Below are 21,586 nucleotides of genomic sequence, written 5' to 3'. Positions count from 1 at the left end.
CCCTGAAGCCCAGGCACGATGGGCTTCAGTATTACTGACACGATGTTTTTCTTGCCGCCCAACAAAAAAGTGCAGTGACCCTTTTTCTTGCCACGCAACAAGAAGCCCGGTGACGCTCTGGGCTCCTGCCTGGTTATGCTTTGACTTTGACTTTTTCCCCTTGACTTTGGTATTTTCACTTTAACATCTTTCTTAACAGGCAGGGGGTGGGGACCCCAGCCCCAGTTGGTGACGTTGGGACTGTCTGGGGTGTGGAGGAAGGAACCTCACTGCCGGGCTTCCTGTTTCTCCGATTCAGTGCGTCTCTGCGGGAGTAACAAGCCCTCTCCCCTGTGGGCTTCTGGTGGCAGAGGTGCCAGCCCTAACACAGGCACACCTGTGCAAGAGCAGACACAGACGGGACGAAAGACACAGGCCCAGAGGTAAGATGGACGATCCAACCTTGTTCCTTTCTGCAGGTCTGGGAAGGGGAGGAGAACGTAGCAGCAGATGCGTTGGAATGTGCTAGACTCTTTGCCCACAGCTCTGGCCACCTTCTCTTGCACTTCATCAGCAGCCATCTCCCACTGGAACTGTGAGCTTCAGGAGGCCAGAGACTATGCCAGACTCCTCTCCCCACTATGCCCAGCTAGGTGCCCAGACCAGAAGATGCCTTTAGGGGGCTGTTGCCTCGGATTGCAAAATTGGAAAAGAAATGGGGGCTCGAGAACACCTCACACTGAGAAAGGCGGTGGAAGGCAATTAGCTATGGAGAGTGGAGAAGGTGAGGATAGGGAGAGAAGGAAAAGAGGACAGAAGGAGTGGGAAAGAAATAAAAGGAATAAACATGAAGGAGGGAGGAAGCCTATAAAATAAATGAAAAGGGAAAACAAAAAGGAAAGCAAGAAAAAGAGAAAGAGAAGTGGAATCTAATCTAAATTGATCCTGAAATCAATTTTCCCAATAACACAATAACTAAAAAGTCACACCAGAAATCATACTTACAGCATTTTATAAGCCATGTGATTGATGCAACCTCTGTTAATTGTCTTTTCTGCTTATCTGTCCTATTTTTACACTTGGTCTACTTTTGTGCATTTTTAGAATTTTAACAATATGTCTAAAGGCACTCCCCTTTAAGTAGCTTTAAAATGATTAATGGAATGGAAAAGCTAAAATTCTCAAAAACGGTTGGAATTGAGCTTTACGTATGAAATGCTGTAAAAGTGACAGAGACATATTTTTAGGTAAATACGTCATTGGAAAAATTGGCTCTAAGGGGGTTGGCGTTAGGTGTCTCAGCTGCTCTGGAAAAGGAGGCTAGAGGGTCAGAACAGGACGTGCAGACCCCTCCCAGCCCCAGACTTGGTCGGTCACCCGTGAGGGACTCAGGAGGTAAGACCCCGAGATGGGGTACCTGGTACAAGTCCACAGCCTCAGGCCGTTTCTTCCCTAAGACCCGGCCCAGCACGCAAGGTGGCCTCTGCCTCTCCTTCGTAGATGTTCTGGGAGAGCGGCCTCCTCAGCACAGTCGCATTCCTCCAAATAGAAACGGCCCATTCTCGGCAACTCAAAGATTTCGTTCGGGGTGGCATGTCTCCTCCTGAATGCCCTGCTCTTGCGGGGCAAACATTTAAGGGTGCGAGGCTGAGAGCAGTACCTGGTGGGGGGATCGCCGCTTTTTTGTGCTGTGACAGACGCTTTCGTGCGCTGTGCTAGGTTCTGTCGTTTTTACAAGATGGCTGCCCTTCACCTCAGATGACAGAGTTCCCAGAGGACGGGCCAGAGATAACTCCCCAGATGATTTCCCTCTTTCCGTGTGGGGACACGTGTATAGACGAGGTCTACCTTGAAGTAAAAACTCCCCCCAACCACTGGTTCTGGACAGCAGCCTCTCAGTACCTTAGGCCTCCGACCCGGCCATGGGTGTGAGGTGGCCGCAAGGGAGTTGGGTGGACCAAGGGCCTTGCACGTTTTAGACACTGAATAAGTGTTTGTTGAATGAAATAACCTTGATGAGGGTGGCTGCTGGGAGGAAGCAGACGGGGAGCCTGGGTTTGTGAGGGTCTAAGGTGGAGCTCTGCTCCTTTGGGGGGGGGGGGGGAAGGAGGGAGGGTACGTCTCCCTCAACGTGGGCGTCTGAGGCCAAGGAGAGGATGGTGGAGGTTGCAGCTCCCGAACCACAGGGTCCCTTAGAGGGGTCATGGTATCTAGGAAGTTATATGAAGCTAGTAAGCAGTAGAGAGGGTGTGTGTGGTCAGGGCACATCCCGTGGCGGAGCTTGAGGGGGCTGCCTGGGAGCCACGGGGGGAAGATAAAAGTGCCCGTGGGACCACAGACTGCCGCTGTGGTGGGGCTGTGCCCTCTTCCTCTCCCCAGCCTCGCTCCTCATCCCATCTCAGGGGGCCAGGGTGAGGGCAGCAGGAACCTCAAGGGCTCTAAGTGTGGGGGGCGAGTTGCCATTTTGGTCTCACCGCTCCCTTGTTCTCTGTCTCTCTTTTGCTTGACTGTGCACTTATGCAGGGGGCTTGCCTCTCAGAATTTCTTCATCTCTCCCTCTGCCTCCACCTTGTTTGAACTCCCCTGGGCCTTGTGTGTGATCATGGATTGTGCGGAGTGTAGCTGTTGTTTTAATGAGCTGCTCTGGGTCTCTGCCTACCTTCTGCTTTCCTTGGGGCCTCTGTGTGCTTTTCCGAATCTGTCCTTTTCCCTTTGTCCACCCTGCAGCCATCTCCCTCACATGCACCCTCAACTCCAGGCTGTGCTCTGCAGGCTCTCATCAGATCAAAGCTTGTTGAAAGCCGGCATTCCTGCCAGAGGCATGGATGCCTGTTCACAGGCAAGAAAAGGAACTAGAGCTTGGTGGCAGAGGGAATGAGGAGAGATGAAAAAGGAGAAGAGGCATGGGCACTCCAAAAAACCCAGGAGAGCCAGAATTGCCTCGTGGCAGATGCGGCACAGAGGAAGAGAGACACAGACCCAGGGAGTTGAAGATGGGTGTGTCAGTGTGGGGAGGCACAGACACAGAAAGGCATGGATGTGAGCAAAGCAACAAGGAGGGAGAGAGAGAGAAACAGAGGGAGATTGAGAGAGGCTCCAGGACCTTGGGGACCAGCGAGCACCTCCCAGCTGCACCCTGGGGCTGTACTGTACTGGGGCAGAGCGAATCTGAGGAGGCTGAGGATGTGGGAATCAAAGGGCAGCTCTCTGTGGCAGCAGCAGCGGAAGCCCAAGGCACGAAAGCAAGCAGCAGCTGGAAACCTATAGCCTCCTGCACTGAGCTGAGCCCTGGGGCTGGGTTGGAGCAGTGTAGACAGCTGGAGGGAGGAAGGGACCGTCTGCACAGACCCCAGGATCATGGAGTAGGGAAGAAAAAGTGACCACCATTCGAGGAAAGGTCAAGAATGTCCAAGTTTCCTCAACCATTTAAGCTGAATTTGGGCCCCAGGAAAGGTATACCCTATAGGAGACCCCTTCACTTTCTGCTCACCAAAGACAGTGAGTCTAGGATGGGGGAAACAGTGGGAACTCCTTCAGATGTAAGAGTGCCCCTACCTGACTCTCTTACCCCAGCCTTCTCCCCAAGGCCTCCCTGCCCCAAGTTAACTTGTAAACAACTGCACTCGTGACCGGCCTCCTTCCTTTCCTGAACCCTCCTTCCTGACATCTTCTCTTCTTAGTTCCCTGGTTGAAAAAAAAAAAAAAAATTCTATCGAGTCCTTACCATACGTTAAGCGCTGGGTAATTGTTTTTTCAGGCAGGTGGAGTGACTAGAGAGGGCTTTTAAAAAATCTTCTCCCAAACTTCATCAGTAGGACCAAGCCCCCAGCACCCCTCTCCTGACTCCCAACTCTCTGGACCAGCCCCCCCACCTCCGTACACCTTGGGGTGGGATGCCCCTCCTCTTTTCTTTCATCTAATTCATGGTTTTTAAATTCAAGCCTGCATCAGTCACCTGGAGGTTTGTGAAAACGCAGACTGCTAGACCCACCCCCAGTTTCTGATTCAGCAGGTTTTGGATGGGGCCTGAGAATTTGCATTTCTAACAAGTGCCCAAGTGATGCTGCTGCTGCAGATCTGGAGCCACACTTTGAGAATACCTGGAGCCACACTGCTCTAACCTAATGCTGCCCCTTCCTCAAGGTCTGTTCAGAACTTTTCTGCAGCCTCCTCCCCCCAACCAGCGAAGGTCTTCTAAGCTCGAGGAAGTGGCTCCTGCTCTTTCATCTAAATGCTGAAATAGCATCTCATGCATATCCTTTTAGGAGTTATTACGAGGTCGATCTGCTAGTGAGCAGGGCCTTACCCTCTGCTCTTTCTCTCCTTGGCCCCTCACACTGTATCAGGCTCCAAATCCTGGAAATCTTACCTCAGAACTGTCCCATAAAAGTCAGTCTCTCTCCCCATATTCTCACCGTCACTCCCGGAGCTCAGAACTGTTAGAAGAGGTCAGAGACATCTTCTCTGTCAGGACTGTTAACAATCCTGACTCCTGGGCTTGGCCTCCCCACACTCATCTTTCACAGAGGGCTCAAGGGAACCCTTTTGCAAATCTAATCATGTCCTTCTCTACATAAAGTCTCCTGCTGGCTCCCCATGGCCCAGGGTCATGTCCCAGCATTCCAGCATGGCATTCAAAGACCTCCATGGCCTGGCTTGGCTCCCTGATCTCAGTCCCTACCAATTAGCCCCTTTCTCCATAAACCTTTTTCTGACTACAGGTGGCAGAGACCTTCCCTGGCCTGGCCACAGCACTGTGTGGCACATACTGGTGGGTGTCTGCTTAGAGGTGTACACTCCACGTCCCTGGCTTGGCTGCAGGTTCCTGAAGGGAGAGATTGCCTATCATCCCGGTATGCTCCAGGTCCAATAAATGCCTACTACCTAAACATTCGTATTTCCCTCAGGCTCTGCCCCTTCTGCAGGGGAAGGCCCAGGTCCCTGCCTGCCTCAGCAAGGGCACAATGAACCAGGGAATCTCTTTCAGGCACCTGCGCCTGCTGCTGCAACTGGGTGAGTGCTCAGATTTGGGGTGTGGGTGCAGATGGCCTGGGAGGAAGGGCTGATTGAGAAATGCAGAGGTGGGCATGAGCCCCCAAGGTGGAGCAGTGACTGGCTTGAGGCCTGACCTCCTTCTTTTCACTTAGCGCTGCTGCTCCCAGGGATCACTCAGGGGAAGGAAGTGGTGCTGGCTAAGGCGGGAGGCACAGTGGAGCTGCTCTGCCAAAGTCCTGGGAAGAACTTGCAGTTCAACTGGAAATATCCTTCTGGGACCAAGATTCTGGGACGCTCCCCCTGGAGTACAGGTTTTGTTACAGGTAGGGTGGCCTAGTTCCCCACCAGGGAGAAAAGCATTATGGATTGAACATCCCTGGTTCAGTGCTCTGCTCCCAGTAAACTCTGGGATCCCAGAGCGTTCAGGTTGACAGAGACTCAGGTACAAGTGTTAGTTTTAAGTGATAATTATAATTTGTTTTTAGTTTCAGTTTTGTTTTTTTTTACATTTGCTTTCTGTTTATGTCAAGTGATACTGGCTTTCTGTTTATTGCAGCAACATAAAGTTTCCTTTTAAAATGAAGTCATTTTAACTTAAAAAAGTGAATTTATTTTAATATGTTACATAAATAACACAGGTAGATTTGACCAAAAATCATGTATAAGGTATATGAATGGTTGCAGTCTGGAAAATATGGCTCCAGTTCCATACTCTGATTTTACTAGTGAGGCAACTGAGGCCCAGGGAGAGGAAGTCCCTGCCCTGAGCTTTTGTACCCAATTAGACGCCAAGCTGGGTTAGAGCTTTGGTCTTTCTCTTCTTCTCTCTGTCTTTTTTTTCTTCAAGATTTTATTTATTTACTTTCAGAGAGAGGAGAAGGGAGGGAGAAAAAGAGGGAGAGAAACATCAATGTGAGTACACCAATTAGTTGCCTTTCACATGCCCCCAACTGGGGGCATGTTGGACCTGGCCCCCAGCTTCGGCATGTGCCCTGACTAGAAATTGAACTGGCGACCTTTCCGTTGGGTTCACGTGCCAGCACTCAATCCACTGAGCCACACCAGCCTGGGCTCCTTTCTAAAATTCTTAAGGCTTTTGTGTCAATACTTGTTCTCTTTTTATGATTTGAGTTTCCTGCATAGCAGCTCCCCTTCCCAACTTCCTGGTCCCTGACAAAGGCAGTGTCACTCTCCTGATCCCACTTCAAACCATGGTTTCCTCTCCCTCACTGACTAAAGCCACCCCTTCCTTTGGAAGTATGTTTCTGTTTCATCTTCTTTGTTCCCATGGGAAAACCACCATCATTTGCCAAGGCCACATACCTGGCAATTCTCTCTGCTACTAACCAGTCTCTTCTACTTTGATTTCTCTTTCACCCATTGCAGCACTGACTTCCAAAGCAACAATACTCTGCACATGTCACTCCCTAGTCCACTAGACTAAGCCTAGAAGCTTTTGCCTGACAGTCACCCCTCTCATCATTTCCCATAGCTTCCCAGCCAGAAACCTCCACCCCCAGGTGGTTTTCTCCCTGCTTTGAGGTGCCTGCCCACTGGAGCTTCCCTGTTCCTGGATGTCCTCACTACTCCCCTTCCCTCTAGTCCACTGCCTATACTTCTTTTAAGTCTTGGTTCAACACTGGTCTTTTCCATGAATTTATCCCAGACTCAACCACACTCTTAGACCTTTCATACCATCCTGTGATTGCTTTCACCAAATATGGGACAGCCTGGGCAAGTGGGCCATGATGGGTCCAGAAGAGGAAGAGTTGTTTTAGGGGAGGGGTGATACATTTCATTTTGAACCAACTGATGTCAGGCTAATCTGAAAAAATTATCTCTTGGGCCACTGGAAATGTGGGCCCAGAATTGAGGAGAGAGGTGGAGGTGAGAATATCAACTTGGGAGTCATCTGCAGAGCTGAGATGGGATGCAGTAGAATTTAGAATATCTACAGAAATGAGGAAGAGGTCCAAGACAGAGTCTGGGGTAACACCTAAGTGTAGATGTCAGAACAAGGGTCCAAAATGAAGAAAAGGGATGGCGCTTAGATCTGGAGGAGAGAATCAAAAGGGGTGAAAAATGGGGCAGAACTAGAGAAGGCTCCTTTTTCAAGAAGTTTGGTAAATTGTGAAAGGAATGTAGCAGGATTTCAGAAAAATGGAGGAACTAAACCGATGTGTAGATCCAAGGGAAAGAAAGAGCAAGTAGGGTGGGAACAACTAAAGGGACAGATGAAAGGGGTGTTGGGTGAGTGCAGGAGGGAGAGCTGGGGTTGAGGGAGGGCTACACATTCTTGGGGAAAGGTCTCCCGAGAGGATGAGTCTGAAAGGGACTATGATGTCTGGAAGTGAAGAGAAGGAAGAACGTATGGCCAACAGGATATCCAGTATCCCCCACTAAGGCCAGTGTAGGGAGAAGGCAGAGGTGGTGCCCAGGGGGTGCCGCCTTCCTCCCATCCCTGTAAATGCGCATCCAAGTAAAAAAGCTGTGTGCTTGCTATGTAAATTTAGCTTCTAAAGCCCTCCTCCACAGGAATTCTGGAGCTACCACTGCACCCAGAAAATGGTTAGCTTAAGAGAACTTCCCTCGGTGGTGGTTGTTAGATACTAAAAAAGAACAGACTGGAGGAGACCACATGTCCATGCCTGAGGAACTTTCCAGAAACTGTCCTGAATAGTGTACCTAACAGGCCTGAATTTTAACCCCACTCTACCCCTTAAGGGAGTCAAAATTCAAAAGGTAGAAACAGGTATATAGTGAAAAGCTCCCCTCCCACACTTGTCTCAAGGGTGTTCACTTCCTGTTCCCCAGAGGCAAACAAGTTTACTATTTTCTTATGTTAACTTCTAGAAATATTTGTTCATATAAAAGGCAGATAGACAGATATTTTCCCCTCCATTTTAAACAAATGGTAGCCTGTTTAATACAATATCTTGCTTTATTCAGTTAATAATGTTTTTAGATATTATTCCATCTCAGTATATAAAGAGGTTCCTCTTGATTCTATCATAGCATTCCACTGAATGGGTGAACTATAATTTGTTTTACTTATCCTTTCTTTGTGGACATTTGGTTTTGTATGTGCATTTGAAATTCTGGTAGATATTACAAATTACATTCCAAAGAAATTGTGCTGGTTAATGTTCCTGCTAACATTGTGTAAGTAAGAGTTTGGGCAACTACTCAATCTCTCTGAGCCTCAGTTTCCCTATCTGCAAAATAAGCAAAACAGTACCTATTACTTGGAATCGCTGGGCAGATTATTTGAGATGATGCATACATAGAGTATTTAGCTTGTAGGAGTTGGCATTCTCCAAATACGACGCTACTGTATTTTGGGTTAGTGAGATGCTGTCCTGGCCAGGGAAATGAATGTGATGGGACCTCCTTGCCAGTCTGGAGTTCTCTGACTAGGATGAGGGCAGATCCTGCAGGACGTTAGCAATGCATATCAGAAGACTTGTGAGCCCTGCCTTCTAGGGGTACTGTGTCTCCACTACACCCCAACCTCTTCCATGTGATTTCTACTCCCAGGTAACTCCAAGCTGAGCCAACGCGTCGACTCAAAAAAATCCCTGTGGGACCAAGGATCCTATCCTCTGATCATCCGTAACCTTGAGATATCAGACTCAGGGACTTATAACTGTGAAGTGGAGAACAACCTAAGGACAGTAGTGGAATTGTGGGTGTTTCGATGTGAGTAGAGCAGGCCTGGGTGCAGACACCTCCAGTCAATCTCCCTTCTCCCACTCCCATCCCCCCACCCAAACCAGGGGCTGAGCTGATGGTACTTCAGTAGTCCAGAGCCAAATGAGACTGGCCACTACATCTCCTCAAACCTTCCTCAGGCCTTGGGTCAGGCGGTGGGGAGAGGAATAGTCCTAGAGAGGGAGAAGAAGAAGGGCAGGAGCCATAGGAAGGAGGGGACAGGGGACCAGACAATGGAAGAGAGAGAAGGAGAGGAGGGAAGAAGAGGAGAGAGGGAAGCCCTGCCTAGGGCTGGGGTGGACAGCTGGGCATTGGCTGGAAGAGAGATGTTGGGGCAGCAGTAATGGGAGACACTCTTGGTTTCCTGGCTTCTTCCCTTCTCCATGAGGATAGTGTGTGTGTGACACAGGTGGTTTTCTCCCTCTACAGTGACTTCCAGTTCGGACACCTACAGCAGCATCCGCCTGCTGGCCGGGCAGAGCCTGACCCTGACCTTGGATAACCCCCCTAACAGTAACCCTTGGGTGGAATGGAAAGGTCCAGGGAATAAACAGAAGCGTGAGGGCAAGAGCCTCTCACTGTCCCGGCTGGGGTTGCAGGAGAGTGGCCTCTGGACATGCACTGTCTCCCACAGTGAGAAGACTCTGGTGTTCAACATAAACATCTTGGTGCTGGGTAAGAGTTGCTCCTGTCCCCTGAAGACTGCCCCCTACCTCAGAGGCTGACAGGCCCTCTCTCAACTCTGACTGCTCTGCTGCTGGGTCAGGTACTACAGACAGAGGGAGGCTAGGGCCAGGCTCCCCGAAAGCTGAAGTCTATCATGAGGGATACACCGGGCTCTCTCTTCCTCAGGCTGGTGGACTTGGAGAAAGGAAGGGACATGAGATGTAAGGATGTGGGGGACCCCAAGGACCCATGGAGGAGGCCCCAAAAGAAGAATGTCAAGGACATCTGTTCCCTTTGCCTCAGCTCCCCAGTCCCACTAAATTGGCAAATCCACTTCCTCAGGGACAGTAGCCACCCTGAGGAAATTCTACATTGCCCCTTTAGAATCCTGAACTAGCCACTGTGGGGAAAACTGAAAGCCCAGAATGCAGGTCTCACCCCAGATGCTTGTGTGACACAAGGTAGAATAGTGTCTGGACTCAGATTCAAATCCAGGCTCTGACTTAACCTTGGGCAAGTTATTGAACCTCTCTGTGCCTTGGTTTTTGTAAAACGGGGATGATGCTCACTGTAATAGTGGTGAGAAATAATATTGCATGTAAGGTGCTTAGAACAGTGCCTGGCACATAGTAAGCCCTTTTTAAGTCTTTTCTCTTATCTTGTGAAGGTGCTAACTTTTGTTTTTATCCTCACCAGACGGAGGACATGCTTATTGATTTTGGAGAGAGGGGAAGGGAGGGAAAGAGAGAGGCAGAGAAACATCAATGTCAGAGAGGAACATCAATCAGTTGCCCCTAACCAGGGACCAAACCCACAACCCAGGCATGTGCCATGACTGGGAATCAAACCCCACGTTCCTGTTTACAGGACAACGCCCAACCAACTGAGCCACTCCAGCCAGGGCAAGGGTGCTATCTAAGCACCTAATTAATGCAGGCCAAATACCCTGTGTGCTCCAGGAGTCCTGAAGAAGAAGAGGTCCCCCTCTGGCTGGGCTGTTCTATGAGGGCTTGCAGGGGGAAGAGGCGCTGCTGTGGGAACATGTGGGGGTGGAGCAATGAGAGAGCAGATTGAAGAGGTAGATAGGAATTTAAGGGCCTGAAATGGCAAGCTGGGTGTTTGGATGCATATGGTCCCCTTCCATCTTTTTGCTGTCCCCACCTCATGGCTACCCCACCACTTGCCTACCCGACCCTGTACACCTTCATTGCTCTATCTCCTTCTAACCTACATTCTCTCCCTTCCTGCCTCCAGCTTTCCAGAAGGTCTCTAACACATTCTATACAAAAGTGGGGGAGCCAGTAGTGTTCTCATTCCCACTCACTTTTGAAGATGAAAACCTGAAAGGGGAGCTGAGGTGGCAGGAGGAGGGGGCTTCCTCCCTTCGGTCCTGGATTACCTTCTCCTTGGAGAACAGGAAGGTGTCTGTGGAGAAGAATCGTCAAGACCGGAAGATTCAGGTGAAGGAGACACTCCCCCTCCACTTCAGCCTGCCCAAGGCCTCACCAAAGGATGCTGGTTCTGGAAACCTGACCCTGTTTCTCAGACAGGGGCAACTGCATCAGAAAGTGAACCTCGTGATGATGAGAAGTGAGGAGCTGGGCTGAGAAGGGGAAGGCAGGGGCGGGAGGTGGAAGGGCCTGACCCAGGGCTCCTTCTAAGCCAAAAGTGGCTCCCAAAGGGTTGCCTAATCCCTGGTTGTCTGGTCGAGCTGAAGAAGGGTGCAATGGTTCAGGAGCTGGTTTTGCACTAACACTGGAATCCATATATCTTCCCTGATACCTCTGAGCCAGCCTAGGTCATGCTCCACTGAGAATCCCCAAAGGCCATGTGATGACAACAAGGGTTCTAGTTCTGCCTCAGCCCCGCCCTCTGTGACCCTGGCTAAGCCCCCACTTCTGTGTGTCTGTCTTCCCCTAATGAGGATGCAGTCTGCTTGGAATGTGATAGTGATGATGATAATGTCAGGCCCCACACTGAGCTCTTCACTTCCCTATTTCCTTAAATCATCATAACAGTTCCACAGGTAATAATGTCTAATACTTGATGCTTCCTATATGCCAGGCCCTATTACAAATATTTGTGCATTTAATAATTATCTGGGGCTCAGGTTGCTAAGCAACTTGCTCAGGGACACACATAGTAAGCAGTGGGGCTGGGATTCGAATCCAAGACTGCTGGACCTCAAAAGCTGTGTTTTCTCTATTAGAACTGCATGAAAATGTGCCCTGAGATGCTGAAAGAAAACACCCACAAAAAGTGTCATTTTGACTGTTCTGGTTCCCCTTAGAGCATGGAGGTGCCAGGAACCCAGAGGTCCAGGCTCCTAACTTCAGGCTCTTGTTCCTCTGCAGTGAATGAGTCCCAGGAGCAATTGACCTGTGAGGTGCTGGGGCCCAGCTCCCCCAAGCTGAGGCTGAGCTGGAAGCTGAACAACCAGTCTGCAAAGTTCTTAAATCAGCAGAAGCTGGTGAAGGTGCTGAACCCTGAGGGGGGTGTATGGCAGTGTCTACTGAGTGACAATGACAAAGTTCTACTGGAATCCAAGGTCAAGGGTGAGTGAGGCCTAACCCCTTAGCCCCTGCCTCCTCAGCTGTAGCACTGTGCACAGCAGGATTGATGCAGACCACCCAGAGTCCCAGCCTCCCAACTCCCCTGAGAGAGGAGGGTTATGTGGATGGTGCCTGGATACAGAAGCGATGAGGTAGGGGAGGTGAGGAGTTCCCGGCTCTAGGTCCCCACCTGTGGTCTTGCAGGTTCCCACTTCCCTAAGCTCTACAGCTCAGGAATGAGGCCCACCTGACCAAGAGTCCCCATCCTGGCTCCTTTCCAAACCCAACCACAAGCACTTGTGTGTATGCACGTGAGTGTGTGTGCACGCACATGTGTGTAAGGCACACAGATTGGACCACTACTCTTAGATCCCCAGGGTGCCCTGTAGTCTCTAAACCTTAAAACCCCTTCCCCAGCCTTTCCCTTCCAGCCCCAAGGACCTGTGAGGGCCCAGTGTTCCCTGCCCTGCTCTGCCAGCCCAAGGAATGAGCTGAACACCCCTCTCTCTCTCTCTCTCTTGCAGTTTCATCCTCAGCATTAACCCAGGCCTGGCCAAAGCTCCTGGGCATTGTGATGGGAGCGATTGCAGGCTTTCTGATTTTCACTGGGTTCTGTATCTTCTGCTGTGTCAAGTGCTGGCGCCAAAGGGTGAGTGAGCCTCCTCGGACGCCCCCCTCCCCCCATACACACATAGGAACAAGGGTGGCCTGTCTGTGTGACTTGCTTCTGCTCTGTTTCTCTCTGCCCACCACCGAGTTCCCTTACTGCAGACTGGGCTGTGTCCCAGATCCAGGGAGGGAGAGGCAGGAAGGAGCAGAGTTAATTCTGGGACAGATGGCCTCAGCCACAGTATCTGCTTCTGCCCTCCCAGCTTTCCCCACTCTCCCTTCCAAGGGGCACCTCCCCTCTGAAGGCCAGAGGCCCTCACAACTTCCCTCCTTCTTCCTGGACAGCGCCAGGCAGAGCGGATGTCTCAGATCAAGAGACTCCTCAGTGAGAAGAAGACCTGCCAATGCCCCCAGTAAGAAACTGGGAGAAGGACGGGGTGGGGGTGAGAATGGGAGGGCTAAGAGGAGGGCAAGGTGGGGCAAGAAGAGAGGGAAGAGGAGATGAGGAGGGAGGAAGGGTGGAAATGAGGAGATGGGGACTAAGGGAGGTGGTGGAGGGGAAATAAAGGTACAAAGGGATGGCTGAAGAGGTAGACAGCAGGCAGAAGGCTAAGGGGTGGGAGGTGGCAGGCAGCAGTGGCCCTGAGGCCATCAGCATATTGGAAGAGAAGAGGGGTCTGGGAGCCACGGAGGTCCTAGAACTGGAAGGAGATGGGGAGGAGTAGCCTCGCTCCTCTCACTCTTTCACCCTCCAGCCGGTTACAGAAGACACGTCATCTCATTTGAGGCTCTGGGCCTGGGAGAGCTCCCCTCTTGCAGCCTCCCCAGCCGTCTACCCTGCGCTTCCTGTTGGGCTCCTGGGCCTGCGGACCAGATGAATGTAGCAGATCCCAGCGCCTCTGGTGTCTCTTGCTCTCTTTGTCCACAGTTGGCCATCGGGTCTGCTCTTCCAGAGGCTTACTCACACCGCTGCTCCCTTGTTCCCTATGTAGTCAAGCCCTAGCCCTTCTTTGATGATTTCTTCTCAACTCTCTCCCTTACTGCCCACTTGGATCCCAGGGGAGCATGAAGGACCAGCCCTACCTGGCTTGGCATGTGAGGCTGGGTGTCTGAAGCATGAAGCACAGGAAAGAAGCTTGGGACCAGAGAGGGCAGGGACTAGTCGAAGATAACACACCCAGTCAAGCACAGATCCAGATCTAAAGGCTCCTGACCGCTCCACTATTCCATTCTGACACACACCCACATGCACAGCTCACACTTGTGCACAGACACAATTCCTTATCACCCAAGCAACACACTCAGTTTATAAACCAGTTTGACATGCTTTGTCTATTTAAAGCTTAGAAGAATCCTATGAGGTTGGTGGTGACAGGACCACAATTAGCATCTCCAGTTTATAGACCAGAAATGGAATTCAGAGAGGTCATATGATTGTCCAAGGTCACAAAGCTAGTAAGTGCTGAGTCAGGACCGGCCCCAACTGCCTGACCCCTAGTTCTACTGCTGTTTCCTGAACCAGGAACAAATACCACACAGATCTCTGAGCTGGCGAGTCACAGATGCCCAGTGTGTACCTTAGGGTTCACAGGAGCAGAACAGCACAGGAGCCCTGCCTCAGGGAGGTCAAAAACATGGAGAACAGCCTCCCTGCCTAAAATCCTTCCTTCATCACCTGCTGGAGGCAGAATCCTATTACCAGAGGACAAAACCTGCAGCTCTCCTAATGAGAGCACCCGCTGGGAGGGCAGGCCCTGTGGGAGAGAGTACCAGGTGACCCACCACTCACCCTGTGAAGAACCTTCTGGAGGATGAGCTTTGCCAGGGGGAGGGGGTGGGACACAGGCCTGAGAGTGAACAGCTGAGAGGCCCTCCGGTGAAGGACGATCCTGCTGGGCCTAAGCCCCCCTGCCCTGCATGCTCCTTTACAGGAAAGTTCAGGTTACAACTATTCTTCCTCTTCTTGTCGATCCAGTCTCTCAGGAATCCCCAGCCTCCTCTACCTCTCCTTCCATTCTTTTCTCACCATCCTCCCCAGCCCCTGTGCCCTTTCTCTTTCCTTTTCTTTCCAGCTTGCCTCTTCCAAGAAGAACACCCAATTGCTGCCAGAGCTCCCCATTGCTTGCTTTGTATTCCTGCCCACTTCCAATCCCTAACTCCCTGAGCTGACAGAAAAACACAATAAACTAACTATAAAGATGCTCTTCATGTGTGTGTGTGTGAGTGAGAGAGAGAGAAGGAGAAAGAGAGAGGGAGAGAGGGTGAGATGTGTGTGTGTGTACTCTTCCCTGGGGACCCAGAATCTTCTGACCTGTGGGGTCAAACCCAGAGCAGAAGTTGCCAGGTTTGCCCCAGGAAGGAGATGAGGTTCCTCTGGGGAGGGAAAAATTATCTGGAGACTGATTACCCACCTACCCACCGCCAAAGGGCCCTCCCTGCATGTGCATGTGAGGCTAAGACTTTGTAGTCACACGTGTGTGATGCACTGAGGGGGAGAGTCTATAGGAGTGTCTGTGTTCCACACGTGTGTGCGTGTGTGGTGGAGGGCAAGGACCATGAGAAACTAATGTGTGTGTACATTGTGTGTATCCCCCAAAAGAGTGTGAGTTTGTATTCCAGGAGGTGTGTGTGTCCCCCCACCTCACAAGCAACCTGGCTTCAGCACCAGCCCCTCCTGCCCAGAGTCTGCAGCACTTGCCCCTCTGAGCTACATCCTAGGCACAACCCTCACACAGATACACAGTGACACACGGTGACACACGCTTCCTCCTCCTGGAACAGCTAGCTCCTCAGTCCCCGTACACCACCAGCTGCCTCTTGGAACTTGTGTTCGTGTTGAAAACGGGATGGGGTGGGGATAGGACACGAACCATTTCACCAATGAAGTCAGTTCCCCTCCATCTTCCTCGCCCCCTCCCTCTCCGCGCCTTCCTTGTCCCTCCTCCTGCAAGTCACCACCGTCCAGTTCCCCGCCCTACACTCATCCCTCTTCCCCCCAAAAGCTTTTCCTCTGGCCCTCTACGCGGGGCTCAGGGGCTGGAGGACTCAGGGAGACAGGGGCTCGGGGAGCCTCGGGGGACGCAGACGGAGTACGCGGCGGGCTGAGCGCAGAGGCTGGGACCGAGGGGAGGGAGAAGGGCCAGGAGTGGGGGAGGGAAGAGGAGGGCGGGTGAGCGGGAGCAGGCGGGCCGTGTCGGGAGTGCGGTCTCCATGGCAGTGTTGGGCGCAGCCAGAGGTAAGCCGACCCCTGCCCAGTCCCCCGAGGTCTCCTCCCCTCGCCCCCCTCCCCATCTCCAGCTGCCTCCTCTCCGCTCCGACCGGCCCCTCCTCCCCAGCCACCTGCTGTTTCTACCCTGGAGAACTGGTGGGCGGCACGAGGGAGGAGCTGCCTAACCTTACCCCTTCACGCCGAAGGGCGAAGGGCGCTGGACCCCGTATCCGCCCTGGAGTCCCCCAGATCCACCCTCCCACCTTCCTCTGATTTTTCTCTGCCCTTCTCTCTGTCCTTCAGATCCTTCCTGCCTTCCTCCCTCTCTGACTCCCCATCTCTTTCTTCCTGAGCCCATCGGCTGGGCCTAGGTAGGGACGGGTGGGAAGGGGTTCGAGGTTGTCGGGGGCGGAAAGTGGGGGAGGCGCTCCCGGCCAATTCTCTCCACCTCCCTCTAGCTGGTCATTGCTATGGCAACTAGGGTGTATTGGGCTCCAGAGGGAAGACCAAGGTTGGGGGTGGACTAGGACCTCTTGAGGAGGGCAAGGGTCTGAGGCTCTTACTCAGGAAATAGACCCTCCCACTGCTGTGCCCATTTTGCCTCCCATTTACCCCAAAGCCATTATGCCCATCCCTCCTGCCTCCACTCTGTTTAGGGTTGCACCTGATTCTCCTCTTAGCCCTCCCACCCCCACTCCAGGGCTTCCCGAAGCTCGGGTGTCAGGAAATTCAGGACTATCTTCCCTCTCCCATCAGAGGGAAACTGGTGCTGGGGCAAGGGAGGAAAGACTCAAGGTCTACCGGTGGGAGTCCGCACCTCACCATTGAGTTTCTCCTCTCTGCCTCCCCATTCTCTGCTGCCTCCCTCCCCCCTTCCCAACCTTCTCCCTCTAAAGCCTTCTCTCCAGGGGTCTCTGGGCTTTTCCTTCTATTTTCAGATACTATCATTTTGCCCCCCTCTTTATTTCTCTTCTGCTAAAATTCTCCTCCTTCCTCCTAGTCCCCCCTCTTTCCATTTCTGGATGCTTCTGATGTCAGCTGTTTCCCCGCCTTCAGGTTCCCTAGTCCCCCCTCGATCCCAGCCTCCATTCTCCCGTCTTCCCAGATTCCTGGTGAGCTGGATGGCAATCACGCAAGTGTGGGGAAGTGGGGCTGAGCACCAAGACCCTGGGCCCAGGAGCCTGGAAGTTTGGGGAGGGGCTGTAATACCATGTCCCAGTTTACTGTGAACCCTCAAGAAGAAACAAGTCGTGCCTCTGCCATCAGCAGCTCTGAAGAGAGATTCTGGGGCATGAAGATGGGGTTGAGTAGTACTGAACAGGGGACGGGAGAAGAAGGAAGACGGGAGCGCAGAGGGAGGAAAAGGACTGAAAAGGGATAGGAGACAGGAGGTCAGAATACCTTCTTTCCTGGAGGTCTGGAAAACATGGCTCTTAGTTGTGTGGGGTGTTTGAGCGACCATCTGATTTAAGGCAGGAGAACGTTCTGAATGACCCCAAGAACCCAGTAATCAGTCACATTTATAGTCTCAAGGGGAACACAAGATGCCGGGTAGAGACCAGCCTACTTCGCCTGCCCCCTTCCACATCACATCTCTCCCTTGCAGTTTGTCCAGGTGGCTGAGCCCCAACCTCACACCCCTTGGGGCATCCAGAAGACCCCCGACTGATCAAGAACCAGAAGAAGAAGAAAACTGCAAGTCCCACCCATTATGGGGGCCAGAGCTCCCCAGCCAGCCTCATAGTTGGGAAAGCAGCCAGCTTGTCCCCCTAGTCAACTACAGGGATACTTCAGGAAGGGTCCTACCCAATATGGAAGCTGAGGACCACCTCCGCTGACCCCCAGTCTCCTCCTCTGCCCTCCACACGTGAACTTAGCTGAGTCAGTCAGGCAATGCTGAGCTGTAGGGTGGACCTAGAGGCTGCCTGCCTCATTACAAGGCAAGGACTGTGGGCATCATGGGAGTGTGTGTGAGTGGGACTCCTGGGTGAGACCTAGCCCCCACCCCCAGGAGTTCAAAGGGGGTGGGGGGCCAAAGATAGGATGGCTCGGGGTGGGGCGGGGCCAGAGGAGGCCTCTCTGCGCTCAAACGCATTGTCCTGGCTGGCCTGTGGGCTCCTGGCCCTGCTGGCCAATGCCTGGATCATCCTCAGCATCTCTGCCAAGCAGCAGAAGCACAAGCCCCTGGAGTTGCTGCTGTGCTTCCTGGCTGGCACACACATACTCATGGCGGCTGTGCCCCTCACCACCTTCGCTGTGGTGCAGCTCCGGCGCCAGGCTTCCTCCGACTACGACTGGAATGAGAGCATCTGCAAGGTCTTTGTGTCCACCTACTACACACTGGCCCTGGCCACCTGCTTCACAGTTGCCTCACTCTCCTACCATCGCATGTGGATGGTGCGCTGGCCTGTCAACTACCGCCTCAGCAATGCCAAGAAGCAGGCGCTGCATGCTGTCATGGGCATCTGGATGGTCAGCTTCATCCTCTCCACACTGCCCTCCATTGGCTGGCACAACAACGGTGAGCGCTACTACGCCCGAGGCTGCCAGTTCATAGTATCCAAGATTGGCCTTGGCTTTGGCGTCTGCTTCAGCCTCTTGCTACTTGGGGGCATTGTCATGGGGCTGGTCTGTGTGGCCATTACCTTCTACCAGACACTGTGGGCCAGGCCCCGGAGGGCTCGGCAGGCCCGGAGAGCGGGGAGTGGAGGTGGGGCCAAGGGGAGTGGGGCAGGGGGTTTGGGTACACGGCCAGCCTTTGAGGTGCCAGCCATTGTGGTGGAAGATGCCCGAGGGAAGCGGCGGTCCTCGCTGGATGGCTCCGAGTCGGCCAAGACATCCCTGCAGGTCACCAACTTGGTCAGCGCCATCGTCTTTCTCTATGACTCACTCACAGGGGTGCCCATCTTGGTGAGATTGGGGTCCCTCCTCCTGTTCTTCCCAAACCAGGTCCCAGCACAATCACCTGACCTGCAACTCCATCTTCCTGTCCTCTACCCACCCCCACTCCATCTGTGGGCTCCCATCTCTGTCATCCATTTTCTGCTTCCCATTACCCCCAGCTCCATTGTCTGTTTTCCAGTTCCCACTACTCAACTCCACCATCCATCCTTCACCCTGCTGCCTGTCCTCCAGCTCCCTCATCTGTCCTGAGGCTCCACTCTTGAGCACCCCAGACCTATCACTCAGTTGCTTAGCTCCACTTTCCATTCCCTAATTCCCTCTGGATATCACAGGGTCTCCGAGCACTCCTGGGTGGAAACCTCAGAGAGCGCACTCCACCACCCCAGCTCTTTGCATCCCTACCTGGTCCCTATTCCTGAATTTTTGTCTGTCTTCAGGGTAGCTGTAGTATCCCTGCTCCTCTCCCTGGGGACCCAGGGCTCTGCTCTAGTACTCTCCCCTGACTTTCCTCGGAGCCAGTCCCTTCCCTGTCTCCACCTCCAACTTCGTTTTTGTCATGATCCGATGTGATCCGGGCCATCCCTTCCTGACTTCTTGTCCACCAGCTGCACGGAGGGTACAGATCTGGGGTCAAATGGGCCCCCTGCGCTCTGGGCCCTAACCGGGCGCCATTCCTCACCCTCCCACCAGGTGGTGAGCTTCTTCTCTCTGAAGTCGGACTCCGCTCCCCCGTGGATGGTGCTGGCGGTGCTGTGGTGCTCCATGGCACAGACGCTGCTGCTGCCCTCCTTCATCTGGTCCTGCGAGCGCTACCGCGCCGACGTGCGCACAGTGTGGGAGCAGTGCGTGGCTATCATGTCCGAAGAGGATGGCGACGATGGTCAGAAGAGTGACCGGGTTTTTTTTCTGGGCATCGGCCCCCTTTTCTACCAGCCCTTGTGTGTGTGCGCGGGGACAGGCTGCCCTGGAGTGCCCCCTGCTGGACAGAACCTGTGTCGCCCCTGGGCTGACTCCAGGTCCCCCTTCCCCCAATCATTTGCCAGGACATACACCCACTGCTTCGTTTTGCACCGAGAGCTCCCTCCAAGGGGTGTTGCTTGTCCTCTGGAAGTCCACATTACCCAGCTCTGCCTCCAATGGTCAGAGTGCCTGAGAAACAGTCCAGAGACCTAACACACGTAAAGGAAAGGAGTGGAACTAAGGGGAGGCTAAGCTTCCTGAATGGGACCCCAGCTGTAGGGACAGCCTTTTTGGTTTTTTTTTGGGGGGGGGGAGGCGGTAACAATTGTTTCAATAAGTATGTCTGTACAAATGCCGCACTAGGGATTCGGCATTGAATGCAACAGACCACTCTGACTTTCTTCCTGGAGCTTACAGAGTAGTGGGAAGAGAAAGATTCTCCGGGGAACTTTATAAAAAGGGAGTGGAAGTTTTAAAGGGGGGCGGGGAGTGGTGGGCATTCCTTGCCTGTAACCACTCTGCATCTTTTCTCTCCTAGATGGGGGCTGCGATGACTATGCAGATGGCCGAGTGTGCAAAGTTCGCTTTGATGCCAATGGGGCCACAGGACCGGGTGACCCCACCCAGGTGAAGCTGCTGCCTGGGAGGCACATGCTCTTTCCCCCTCTTGAGAGGGTCCACTACTTACAGGTATGGGACTAGGGAATATACCTCCTATTAGTCCCTTCATTACTGTTCTTCAGTCTCTGTTATCCATCCCAACTGCCCATTCTCTAGCCCTGGCCTGCAGGGCACATAACGGGCAGGGAAAAGAAAGGCATGGCAAGAGAAGCTTCCTTTCAGAACTCTCAGATGCATTCCATCAGAGGATGTTTTGCAGTTTAAGGGGGATGGAGCCATCTTGCAGAGTCCCCACTTTGGTCCCTGCCTCTATCCCCTTTGTCCCTGCAGCACTTCTGGGTCTACTTGCTCCTCTCCCCAGGTCCCTCTGTCCCGCCGTCTGTCCCACGATGAGACCAACATCTTCTCTACTCCTCGGACACCGGGCTCCTTCCTGCACAAGTGGTCATCCTCTGATGACATCCGGGTCCTCCCAGCCCAGAGCCGGGCCCTGGGGGACCCTCCTGAGTACCTGGGACCAAGACAAAGGCTGGAGGATGAGGAGGATGAGGAGGAGGCCGAAGGTGGAGGGCTAGCCAGCCTTCGACAATTTCTGGAGGGTGGGGTTCTAGGGTCAGGTGGGGGGCCCCCACGGGGTCCTGGCTTCTTCCGGGAGGAGATCACCACCTTCATTGATGAGACACCTCTGCCTTCTCCAACTGCTTCTCCTCGCAGGCCCAGGCCATTGGGCCTCTCACCCCGTCGACTCTCCCTAGGGTCCCCTGATAGCAGAGCCATTGGACTTCCTTTGGGACTAAGTGTGGGGAGACGCTGCTCCCTGACAGGAGGTGAGGAGAGTACAAGAGCTTGGGGAGGATCCTGGGGTCCAGGTAACCCCATGTTCTCCCAGCTGACTCTGTGAGCCCAAGTAGGCCTGCTGGACTCAGAGGAGGGTGTCTGGTTGGATAATACCTCCTTCTGGCCCTGAGCCTAGGGCAGCTGCCTCCAGACTCCAGGAAGATGGGCACTGTATCTGGAGTCTCGGAGCCCCAGCTGTCTCCCATCCAAGTTACCAGATGCCCTACTCACCTTCTATCACCCCTAGGAAAATGTATTAAAGTCTAAAGTGTTACCATAGAAACCTCTGTGTGTGCCTACTGTGTTGGCAAAGGGTATGTGGTCAGAGGCCTGGGGGATGGAGTGGCTTTTAGAGGACAAAACAGCAAGGGCAGTGGACAGGAATACCCACAGAGAAAGGCAAACGCAGTCATGCACACATACCCAGAGACGGGCTTATAAGAGCATCTCATGCTGGGGGACACTGGAGTCACTGGTTTAGGGCATAAAAGATCTTTGTTCAGATCTGTGGAGGTTGTTTTAGAGTGTGACCCTGTCCCCCATG

The 21,586-nt window shown here is 53.0% G+C and overlaps 2 protein-coding genes across 4 annotated transcripts; both read left to right on the top strand.

Moving 5' to 3' along the window:
• The first annotated feature begins 270 nt into the window (after positions 1-270).
• On the top strand, positions 271-14,710 carry CD4 (CD4 molecule). Its single transcript, XM_053921863.1, has 10 exons — positions 271-422; positions 4,887-4,992; positions 5,127-5,297; positions 8,512-8,673; positions 9,115-9,360; positions 10,606-10,941; positions 11,706-11,906; positions 12,428-12,552; positions 12,858-12,925; positions 13,268-14,710. Exons 2-10 carry the CDS (start codon positions 4,944-4,946, stop codon positions 13,296-13,298), a joined length of 1,389 nt encoding a protein of 462 aa, XP_053777838.1. The 5' UTR covers positions 271-422; positions 4,887-4,943; the 3' UTR covers positions 13,299-14,710.
• Positions 14,711-15,462: 752 nt separating this feature from the next.
• On the top strand, positions 15,463-21,319 carry GPR162 (G protein-coupled receptor 162). Of its 3 annotated transcripts, none has more exons than XM_053921859.2 (5): positions 15,463-15,747; positions 17,327-18,630; positions 19,315-19,504; positions 20,123-20,274; positions 20,567-21,319. In XM_053921859.2, the coding sequence occupies exons 2-5, from the start codon at positions 17,764-17,766 to the stop codon at positions 21,104-21,106; spliced, it is 1,749 nt and encodes a 582-aa protein (XP_053777834.1). In that variant the 5' UTR covers positions 15,463-15,747; positions 17,327-17,763; the 3' UTR covers positions 21,107-21,319. The 3 variants fall into 3 exon arrangements, with proteins under 3 accessions (XP_053777834.1, XP_053777835.1, XP_053777837.1); XM_053921860.2 differs by lacking the exon at positions 15,463-15,747 and adding an exon at positions 16,586-16,832; XM_053921862.1 differs by lacking the exon at positions 15,463-15,747 and having other exon boundaries at positions 18,164-18,241.
• The last annotated feature ends 267 nt before the right edge of the window (positions 21,320-21,586 follow it).

Source organism: Desmodus rotundus, chromosome 3 (assembly GCF_022682495.2).
Source record: "Desmodus rotundus isolate HL8 chromosome 3, HLdesRot8A.1, whole genome shotgun sequence".
NCBI classification, from domain to species: domain Eukaryota; kingdom Metazoa; phylum Chordata; class Mammalia; order Chiroptera; family Phyllostomidae; genus Desmodus; species Desmodus rotundus.
Note: the sequence above shows the minus strand (reverse complement) of the source record. Positions and strands in the feature narration are given on the sequence as shown.

What these genes read in the sequence shown, in the direction of transcription:
- CD4 (XM_053921863.1), top strand. Translation starts at nt 4,944, where the DNA reads ATGAACCAGGGAATCTCTTTCAGGCACCTGCGCCTGCTGCTGCAACTG. An exon ending in GAGTACAGGTTTTGTTACAG is followed by an intron (nt 5,298 to 8,511) that starts GTAGGGTGGCCT and finishes TTCTACTCCCAG; the next exon opens with GTAACTCCAAGCTGAGCCAA. An exon ending in CATAAACATCTTGGTGCTGG is followed by an intron (nt 9,361 to 10,605) that starts GTAAGAGTTGCT and finishes TCCTGCCTCCAG; the next exon opens with CTTTCCAGAAGGTCTCTAAC.
- GPR162 (XM_053921859.2), top strand. Translation starts at nt 17,764, where the DNA reads ATGGCTCGGGGTGGGGCGGGGCCAGAGGAGGCCTCTCTGCGCTCAAAC. An exon ending in TCACAGGGGTGCCCATCTTG is followed by an intron (nt 18,631 to 19,314) that starts GTGAGATTGGGG and finishes CCCTCCCACCAG; the next exon opens with GTGGTGAGCTTCTTCTCTCT. An exon ending in AGAGGGTCCACTACTTACAG is followed by an intron (nt 20,275 to 20,566) that starts GTATGGGACTAG and finishes TCCTCTCCCCAG; the next exon opens with GTCCCTCTGTCCCGCCGTCT.